Genomic DNA, 11,183 nt, shown 5'->3' with positions numbered 1-11,183 from the left:
AACTCAAACAGTTTTTGATTTGATCGAGTTTTAAGATATAAGTTCAAAGTTTACTGGCAAAAGAGGCGTATAAAATTAATGAATGTATTTATTTCACTAATGTTTAAAATGAAATTTTAACTGTGTGTACAAGTTTACAGTAATAAGGAACACATTCGCACAGCCACATAAATAAATGGTGCTCAATGAAGATACATTAATCACTATTGCAAAAGTATCACAGAAAAATACATAAATAAGAACTAAATTGTAACATTTGAACAAGTACATACACTTTGTTATTATGTTATACATATTTTTGGTATGGTTATACAATACTTGTAAAACATGCCATATTTACATTGACTAGATGTCTTTATGTAGTTCACAAGCATGCTGAAATTTATCTTACAATGGGCGAATTAATCAGAACTTTGTAAACGTTAACAATAGTATCGTTGTTAGCGTTTAAAGGTGGTATGTTGTATGATGTTCTGATAAACTTAAAAGAAGCAAGCTGAAACAGTTGTCTAAAAATGTAAGAAGTACTGAAATTGTAAGTGTGTCCTTGAAACGTCCAAAGTAGTCAAGATTAAATAGTTAACAACAATGACGTTAACAATGTTTTTAACTTTAAAAAAGTTCTGAAGAATTGGCCCATTTTTATATTGAACCGCAAAACATGTTATATTATAACGCAAATGTACATCGCTTTTAACATTTTTACGACCAGAAAAGATTACAGATATCAGATATAGCACGTGCTGTTCTGTAATGTTTCGCCGATGGTCGCTCCTTTTTGTCACTCTTGTTCATGATTTTTACACAAGTCTGATACGAATGACTACATCAGTTGACCATTTCCATACGTTCGAAAAGTCTTCGGTCACTTTCAGTATTGAATCTCTTCTTGTAAAAATTCAAAAAAATAACACCGATGACGAGTCCCAGTAGAAATGTTCCTATAGATACTCCTGCTACCAAACCTGCAACAAGAAAGTCCCAGCAAAATACTAAGGAGCTTAATACGATTTGTTTGATATCTATCTTCATTACATAAGAAACTACATTGTGAATTCAGAATGCATCATTTGAGCACAGAATCTCGAATGTTTTGATTTATAGCATCAAGAACGATGGACGTCATGCCATCACACTGTTGCCAAGGTTCGTGGGCTTTTTACTGTGCCAGGTTTTAAAACAATTATAGGGTTTGAGTTTACGATTTATGTTAGAGTGTTTCACCCTGTCCTTTCTCGTAAGCACCCTCCTACCCTCTTGGAAGCTGGCTGGTGCACCCTCATTCCGTCATATAATGAAAAACTTAAAATAATCAAAAACGTCTTTTGTTTTTGAATAAAATTAACACTATGAATATATAAAAAATACACACTTGCATTTGGCAGATGAAACATTTAACTATTAAATTAAACTAATTTCTAACATTAGTTGTCATATTCATAATATCAATCTTTACAACCCGATGCAATGCGCCTTTTTCAACCTGAGCACCACGTCCCTTTCCTGCAGCACCCTGCTATTTTTTTTAAAAATCTGGCTTAAACCATATAAATATTGGAACTGAACTATCACGAATTATTAGTAATAATATAGTATATATTAATAAGATGGTGTGTAATTGTTATACCAGCATTATTTGAGCCATTATTGTTTCCACTTTGCTGTTGAAGTGGAGTCTGCACGTGGTTTGTTGTCTGAGGTTGTCCAGTACTGGACGGTTGTGTCGGACATGTCGGGGCCGTCGGACACGTTTTAGGTGAAGGACACGTAACTGGTTTTACTTGGGGCGGGGTGACTGGTTGTACCGGCGCACTGGTCGCGGTTGCCTTTTGTGCTGTTAAATGTTTTGTAGGCTGTGCTGGAACTGTTGAGGTACTTCCTGCGAAAGTGTAATACAGTAGTTAACTTTTCAAGCATAATTAACTTAAGGAAGATTTCTTACTTAAGCTAAATAAAGTTTATTGAGCATGTCAAAAATCATTACAAATATGATGAGAAAAATGATGACCATATAATACAGTTAACTTACACATCTACTTAAACACACAAAACAGCAATATACTGACACGGAACCGCTTTTATTCGAACATTCACAACATTCATAATGCAAAGCCTCTTACAAGTGCACATGACATTAAAATACACCTATTCAATTTATGATTTTTGGTAAAGCAGGTATTATATAGAGGATATTTGTTTATTTCAGTGTAAGATCGTATTTTATTTCACGAGTGTCATAGAAAAACATATTTTCACGAGTGGCGAAGCCACGAGTAAAAATGTAGTTTTTTTATGATCACGAGTGAAATAAAATACGATCTTACACTGAAATAAACAAATTTTCTGTTTCTTTTATGCTTATTTTCGGAGTTTTATTTGTTTTTTTTTATTTATTTCTGAATTACCCCCTTTTTTGAAATAGGTGGGCTTTATGCCGCTACCCTTGGGGCGCCCTCATGCATAATTATAGCTGTCAACTTTTCTACTTTCGGTTTGCTGAGAAATAGTTCTCTGCTATTCATTCTTATAGCTTAATATTCGCTCGTTTTTTATTGCAAAGCTTTATGAACAGTAAAAAATGAAGTATTATTAGTGCACAAATGTTCCAAAAAATAATGAAAACACTTTATTTTAACCAAATTACTACGCCGCTATTTATGGAATGAAAATTTGGAAGGTCAAATGTGTTAGCAAAACAAATGTGGATACTCATTGGATTTTAACCATTCTTCTTAGTTTAAGACTGCATATACGCGTGTTTTTATAGTAAGTTAATATTCAGTCATCTTACAGACCAGTCTGTTTCGCTTTAAAATGTTTGTTTTCCAGAAGAGTAAATGCCACACTAGTTTGTTGACACATTTTGAGATGTGGGTGGGGTAAAAAATATCGGATCTATCTGTAAATTGTTGTGCGAATTCTCCAGGAAGCTCATTTTACGTACTACAACGGTTAACAGTTCAAAATACATTTGAACGATGCTATAAAATTTTATTTATGTTCGAACAGTTGTTTTTGTCTGTAATTTGTTTGGAATAAAAGCAAATGTTCGAACATTCAGCTTCAAAGATCAGTAAAATGTTTGATAAACGGGATAACCGGTAATAAACGGTAAGTTGTTAGTTTCCAATTATATATTTATTTAAATTTATAAAATATTTCTTTATTTTTTTAACATTTTTTGACATAATTTACTGAAGTCCAGTGTTCTTTCTGTTTTGACCAAGGCAAGTACATGTAATAACAACGGATTTTAAAAGTAGTTCTGAAAATTGATATTTTCACTCCTTATTTTGCAGTGAAAATATCAAATTGATATTTTCACTGTTGTTATTTCACTGTTAAAACCCCATATTTCATCGTAAAGCATGAAAGAAAACTGTTTTTTACTGCAGTAAAAATATTAGATATTTTCATTGCTTTCAAATACCCTTTTCCTATTTTGTTTTACAAAATTTACGTAGGATTGACTGCGCCGGGTAAAAAAAACATTTGCGATTTTAAATAGAATAAATGAAACAATTATTGAATTTCGGTGTAAGATCACAATTTATTTCACTCGGGATCACAGAAAATTGTGTTTTCACTCGTTATCTGCGCCATACGTGAACATATTCTTTCCATGACCACTCGGTACAATTAATTCTAAATTTACAAATATCCTACATTTATTATTTATATATATACTTCAATCTTAATTTGATTAAGCATCATGTCTATTATTTACCTTGAGTAACTGTCGTTGACACAGACACTCCGTTGCTACGTATAGGAGGATAGTAAGTTCCTGGAAAAGAAATACATTATTTCGGTAATAATTTTAGATACATTCACACATTGCGCTTATATAACTATAAAGCCTCAAAGGTAATAATTTTTCGCATGAATAAAGTGACTAGCCCCTTATGTTGTTGTTGAACGTTTATTCCTTACATAACAATGTGAAGCATACTTTAAAATCATTCAAGTAATTCATTGAAAGGCACAATGGTAGCCTGAAATGTAATTAAGGGCTCGAAAAACTGTACTCTCTATCCATTATCGGTCATAGATGAAAGCGACGTCATCTCCTGAATACCTTTAACGAGACTTTCCACTGGCATCTTTCGTTGTTCAATATAGTTAACTTACTAAGAAGTGAAGATGTTAGAGTTCATAGGTGTAGGGAAGAAAGTGTCAAGTTTCATTGAACTGAAACATCTATTTTGCTCTCTCCCATCATAGTTGAACTTACTGTAGTACTGGTTACAGAAATCCCCCGTCTGAGACACATTAACCGGCCCTCCTGTGTTAGGGTCAGCGCCAGTCAGATAGCAGTTGCGTGTATACTGGCAGTAATAAAACCCTGAAATATCAAATTTGAAGTATCTTTATGAAATATTTTAGCAGCAAAATACCAGCAGTTTGGTTTGAGGTTGTACCCTTGTCGATTTTAATTCATTATTTCTTCTGTAATTTATATCCGTATAAACACATTAACATAGTTTTTAACCATAATTTAAAGTTTTAACTGTGTTACGCCGTATTTGGGTAGAGATGTGTTTTGGCATTGACCAAAGGAGGTTTGGTTCTTCAATGTTCCACAAACCACAGTCGTTGGAAGGTAATGAACTCCTGCTTTGGTGTCATATTAACTGTAAATGTTTGACATTCAATTTAAAAGTATATATATATTTGTTTTTAAGATCAAGGGAGGTCACTCCTACCAACAAAATAGCAAAAAATAACTATGAATCACTGCAGTTTAACATTGTCGGGAAATCTGGAGCAAAAAGCTATTTAGCTATTTCATAGTTATTATATGCTGGATCGTTTACCGGCATTTTGAAAGAAAAAATGAATCCTTCAGGTTTCATGTCAACTGAAACCAAGTAGGAGTTTATTCCCTTCAAGAGACTTTCGATATTGAGATATTATCCTCTCGAGGTAGTACATTACATAATACACACCCGTGTGTAAATATTGTATCAGTGCGTGTATACCACGTGATTAATTACGTCATATATGCTACGTCGGAAGGCAACATTTTGCTTAAAATGAAGACTTAAATCAAAAATAACTTTTCTTTTACTACACCATTAAAATGAAACAAAGGGCAGTCTATGCCGCTTAAAGAATCCCACCTTCGTTTATAACCGGAATTTGATAAGGTGATTAGTTTCATCAAACACTTCGACAAACCTGTTTCAAAACTAATGTTTTGAGAGTGAAAAGGTTTGTCGAAGTGTTTTAAAGCTGCACTCTCACAGATTGAACGTTTTGACAACTATTTTATTTTTTGTCTTGGAACGAGCCAATTTTGCAAAAAAAAATCCATGGAAACCAGTGATATAAGACTGCTGACAAAAAATAGATCGCAGATTTTTATATTTAAGGTAAAAAAAAATGTTTTATGCCGATAGTAACGGTTTAAGCCATAAAACATTAATTTTCGAACAGAAATATGCAAATCTGCGATCTGATCTTTTGTCAGAAATCTTATATCATTGATTTGCAGATATTTACGCAAAAAATTTGCTCTTTCCAAGACAAAAAATAAAAAGTTGTCAAAACGGTAAATCTGTGAGAGTACAGCTTTAAAACTCTAAAACAAACTCTGGTAAAAGACCGAAGGCGGCGCTCCGTAAATGGCCTAGACTGCGCTATATGTTTCATTTAAAATGGTGAAGATATAGTGAAGTTATCTTTGTTTAAAGTCTTCATTCGAAGCTAAATGTTGCCTTCCGACGTAGCATTCATGACGCAATTTATCACGTGGTATACACACACTGTTGTACAGTCATTGATTAATTGCTTTAGAGATACTCTGAAATCAACAGAGAGTTACCTGAGCATGAATTCCCCAAGTCGTTGATGCAATTCTTGGGACATTCATTAAACGTCGTAATGCCAAGATATTGAAATACTTGTCCAAATACATACGTCCCGCTATCCACAGCTTGAAAATCGGTGTGACTAGCCATAACTGAAAGAAAAATGTATTAATGCAGCGATTGACTGTTTCTGAATATAAAGTTGAACACAAACTGTTACAAAAGAGATCAATCAACAGTACCATATCTGATGGTTTTTGCCAGTATGATAATGTGAAAATGTGAAAATAAACTGAAAATACACCCAATGTGTCAGTATTCGTTCAGACGTATAATCATACGTGCATATCATGATAGTAACATTTTGTGTGATAACTGGTCGCCTTTATAGACATAACGTCATGGCTTTAAAAAACGTACCCACGATTCAGTAATATTGATGCAAAATGAGTTGGACTTTATGTTAAAACTATGTTGTGAAACTGGTGTTTAATGTGCAATCATTAAATTCATTTTTGCACTGCATGCCTACATTTTATTTAAAAAATGGTACGTAACACTAAGGGTATATGGCATCATTAATAAGGACAGGCCAGTCAGCCCCCGAAAGTGTTTATGGACCGAGTCCATATAGTTTCTTGGGCTAACTGGCTGATCCTTATAATACCATATGACCCTCAGTGTTGTGTAATTTTAAACAGTTTTAACTGTATAACGCCGTATTTGAGAAGAAACGTGTTTTGGCAGTGATCAAAAGAGGTTGGGTCCTCCAGTGTTCCACAAGCCACAGTCGTTTGAAGATAATAAACTCCTGCTTTGGTCTCATCTGAACCTTGCACAATATTTGTTAAATTATACCAAACATTGATACTAACATTCCATATTTGTAAAGCGTATTTAATAGACTAGAGTCTACGAAGAAAGTACAATCTACTAGAACACGGCAGGAACTACTTACAAAACGTTAGCATCATCAATCAAAGGTTCTTACGTGTGTATTTTGCACAGGTTGCTGTTTGATTACTCATTGCATTATTGTCAATTTCCCTGTCTTTGAAAAACACGCACTGCTTTATATTTGGGCAGAACTGGAAGGACCGACAGGGGAATGATGACGTAGTACACGATTTCGCACACATTTCGGCTGACGTCACGGCAGTCTGCGTATGCTGAGACAACAATATCGGCATTGTGCCAGAACGGTCAATGTATTCGTCTAAATATTTTCCTGAAATAGAAATAGCCGATTTAACAAAACAAAAAACTCTAAATGGAACCCATAAAACAAGGTTTGACATAACAGCAATACTATTAATTAAGTTTTAAGGACAAACGTATAGGTTATGTCTAGAAAACAAGAGCACGCCACAAACGGATGCCACCTCTCATTTGTAGTTTCTTAGTTTTTCCAGGGAAATAACCGACAAATATATTACGAATTGACATGGGATCTGCTACGAACATGCAATTTGCCATATTGAACATGTATACCAAATTTCATGGTTTTATATATCATGTATCCAATATAAATGTCGCAACGCCATTGCTGTCCCCATATTTATCCATATTGGGTCACTAATCTTTATATCGTACCAAAATGGCGTTTTTTTTCCGAATCCGATAAATACATGGAATATTTCCCATAAATTGGCCGATGTTAACAGGTTGTCGACGTGATATATACGTTAGGTTGGTACGGGGTTGGTAGGTGACCCGATATGGGATATACGGGGCGCAGAAAACCATATTCGGGTTCGAGCTTCGCTCTCACCCGTTACGGTTTCCATCGCCTCGGACAAGGGCTTTGCTACGAGCTTCGCTCCCACCCGATATGGTTTCCTTTGCCCCGTATATCCGATATCGGGTCACCTACTAACCCGTCACTTATTATATAACTGTCAACTTCAATGGTTCGATAGCCGACGCCGACTACGATGACACAGAGGTTATACCACTATTTCGGAAAAAAAGTCTAGCAAAATTCAAAGATAATAACGACTTTAATACACATATTACTTATGCACACGTCAATTGTAACCACGCTCCAAGGTCCGGGGGTATACCGGGGATAGCAGGGGAAATGGGCCGTGTTTTTACCTCCCGGGTGGCCCCGCAGTGTCGGGCGAATGCGGTGGTTTTGTCTTTGCGCCAAATATAGCGGGAATTGGTCTAACCTATGGTCCCTGGGGTGCGGGGGCATTTGGAGGGGATTTTACCAGCAGTTCCTTCCGGCACGGCGGGGATTTTGCCCGGGCTTGGCTGGACCGAAAATCAAAGTCCCCGCTATTCCCCGGACCTGGGGGGCGTGGTTACAATTGATTGGTGCATTACTTATGTATGTAGTGCAATTTGCGTCGTTCGTGTAGTAATTGTTCTGCAACTTAGGAAGTTCCATCTTTGTTGTAAAACACTGCTTGGTTTTGCTCTGGTAACTAAATCCACGACACCAGAAAGCGTCTTTCTTTTGGCACTCTAAAGCGCATTCGTCAACCGAAACACCAATGAGCATGTCTTGGTAGAAGGCGCCGCTGATGCATGAAGAGTTTAGGAACACACTGAAGCTGTTAAATGCATTGTCTGGAAGGAAAATAAGATCCTTCGAGATGAAATTACATTAAAGTGTAACGTACTTATATTTGACTTCTTTAAATGTAATCTTATCATAGTTCGTTTAAAATGAAAATAACAGTGAAATAAAAACAATGCAGCGGAAAATATTAAATATATCGTAACTCTTACCTTGCACAATTAGGGCTCGTCTGCTTTTGGAAACGTCGTTAACATGAGCAGCAATAAAAGTTTTTATCTAAAATAAGACTAATTATTGTTTTAATAGTTCTAGGCGTAAAACCTAAAAATCTAAATGATGCTTTCTGGGTGCAAAAAGACAAAAATATCAATCTTAATTAAATCAAAGCATTAAAAATTAGAGCATTGCCAAAAAATATTGACTTTGAAAGTGTTAAAAAAAATAGGGCTGGTATTCAAAATTAGTTTTAATTGGATGTAGTCAGTAATCAATATTTTCCATAATTGCATTATTTAGTTAGTAGTTTAAGGTTTATCACTCAAAATGTATGTTTGTTATACATGTGTTTGTATTAAATTTGAATAAGAGTGTCACTTTGATTGATTGAATCTAAGACCGATGTAGCTAATCGGATTATTTGTTATAAATAACTGACCAATGGAGTGAATGAAGTCAATGATGTATGACCATAAGATTGACTTAAGTCGCATATTGAATACCATACATACGTTTACATTTTAGACACAACATAACTATTATTGGACGACATATGTAGCTATTATCCAAATACCATTGACGTGTTAGGAATGGGGATTTCCAGTCTCAGCAGACCATTGTAAACAGCATTTCTTAGATTCACCATGGCAATAGTGTTGGAAGGTTCTGGTCCCGTTCCATTTACAGTTCCTATTATAAAGCAGATCAAAAGATAATCGAACTTAGTGAGAACGTAAATGATACAATTGAAACTACAGGGTCAAGCCCAGTAATATAAAATAATATATATGTCCCTGTTAGAGGCACAGGCTAAGCCTCAACCAGTGGCGTAGCTGCATATAGGCCTTGTAGGCCTGGGCCTACAACTTTTTTTTTAAATTACCCAAAGGCAATAAAAACTAATAGCTACTCAATCACTCAATTCACTCAAGTTGTATATAATATGAGTTGTTATATAACGTTGTTATAACCAAAGCAAGTATGGTGTTTATTTTAACTACGTGCGGGTTATTTTGCTTGATTTTATTGTAATCATTGCATATTATAATTAAGTCTAATGTGCAAGAAAATGGATGTAATTGGACCTTTTGTTTTTCTCCTGGAATGCTCCCAAATTGCACTATTTTGAAAGATTTTTATTTATTTATTTATTATTTTTTTTTTGGGGGGGGGGGGGGTATCCCCAAACTGACCTAGAACCATCGGGCCTACAAGTTTTTTTAGGCCTAGCTACGCCCCTGCTAACAAACACTGATCGAGACACACACACAACGGGATACAGAGTATGCAATACCTAATCGTTCCTATGTTTAGCGTCAACAGACGGTTTTGGGAATCCAGATCGAAAAAACAAAACAACACATCTTATATGATCAACGATCTTACCGAATATTTAAATTTCCTTTAACTATTCTTGGCATTCGATACAGAAAACGATGCATTCTGTGTGAATACCACGATCCACACACTTATATACATGTTGTATTTGAACTCATTTTGCAGGGGAGATCTGTCTGGCAATTGAGAATGGACTCTACATTATACGCCACTTATTTAGTTTTCGTTTTGTTAAGGGTTTTCGTTTTTTTTTCAGGATAGCTGCATAGGTTTTCGTTCTAAGGGTTGACGCTGGACATAAAACGAATTTGGTAAACTACTTGGATCAACCCAGTAGGAAACACGTACGAAGATATTGTTTTCTTTTCGTAAATGATATTGTATTTTAATGCTTGAATGAGCAGTCGAAACCCAATTCAATCCATCAGTCATCTCTCACATAGTTTGATTGAGCGTTTTTAGGCTGTAACCCCACTATTGAACAATTTTCTAAAATGTGTGTTTTTCAATATCATAGTGAGATGTCCGCCGTTTCCTTGTATTTTCAATTCCATTATAAACTGCAAATACTAATACATTGATGGCGCGTTAAATTAAAAAGCAGAGAGAAAAGAGAAGATAACACTGTTTACTAACTTGAATATGAAAGGCAATTCCTTTGCCCTGATTTGCTTGTATTCTCCGGAGCATGCGATTGTTTGAGCAGGCACTGGTTATTGTCCGCGCAATAATAAAAGCTATTGCACGTAAAATTCTGCGAGTTGTAGCAGGTATTAGCACAGTCATTCACAGTTCCTGGGATTGACAAGACCTGGTCTACGTGCTGGGGCAGCGGGTTGTTCGGGAGATGTGTGAAGTAAACTGAAATTAGCAACCAGGATCCGTTTTCATCAATCATTGTAAGTCATTTCATAACTTAAAATGTTCATAGTCGAATTAAAAGAAATCTTAAGTTTGTTTTTACACAAACATATGTTTATTGTCCAATAAAGTAAATGAAATCATTGTATTAGAAATTGTTCAGATTTTATATCCTATGACCAATGTGATTCCTAAAAAAAGGAAAGTGCCTTAAGTTAAGAAATGACTTAAGATGCTTCATGAATGCCAGCCTAGCCGAATCTTAACAATTCCCTCAGTGAACCTAAATACGCTAGTACGCTGACACTATTTTACAATGTTTGGTCTGCTTTTATCGAAATGATTTCAATCATAAAATAATGATATACATGAATATACGTCCACCTTAAACTGATTTTTTCAATACATTTCATTAACTGCATTTT

General features: G+C 35.1%; 1 protein-coding gene across 1 annotated transcript in view; it reads right to left on the bottom strand.

The window, feature by feature from the left end:
* Window positions 1-70: 70 nt before the first annotated feature.
* Window positions 71-11,183, bottom strand: part of LOC128215372 (uncharacterized) — a 41,701-nt gene continuing 30,588 nt past the window's right edge. The window contains exons 23-32 of the mRNA XM_052922061.1: window positions 10,534-10,758; window positions 9,134-9,249; window positions 8,553-8,619; window positions 8,145-8,390; window positions 6,805-7,041; window positions 5,828-5,965; window positions 4,235-4,345; window positions 3,728-3,787; window positions 1,628-1,879; window positions 71-965 (exon numbers count right to left, since the gene is read on the bottom strand). Of these exons, the coding sequence (XP_052778021.1) occupies window positions 829-965; window positions 1,628-1,879; window positions 3,728-3,787; window positions 4,235-4,345; window positions 5,828-5,965; window positions 6,805-7,041; window positions 8,145-8,390; window positions 8,553-8,619; window positions 9,134-9,249; window positions 10,534-10,758 (1,589 nt within the window). The 3' untranslated portion in view covers window positions 71-828. The remainder of the gene's footprint in view (window positions 966-1,627; window positions 1,880-3,727; window positions 3,788-4,234; window positions 4,346-5,827; window positions 5,966-6,804; window positions 7,042-8,144; window positions 8,391-8,552; window positions 8,620-9,133; window positions 9,250-10,533; window positions 10,759-11,183) is intronic.

The sequence above is a fragment of the Mya arenaria genome, chromosome 13, assembly GCF_026914265.1.
Source record: "Mya arenaria isolate MELC-2E11 chromosome 13, ASM2691426v1".
NCBI lineage: Eukaryota > Metazoa > Mollusca > Bivalvia > Myida > Myidae > Mya > Mya arenaria.
The sequence above is the reverse complement of the archived record's forward strand: the minus strand, read 5'-3'. Positions and strand labels throughout refer to the sequence as shown.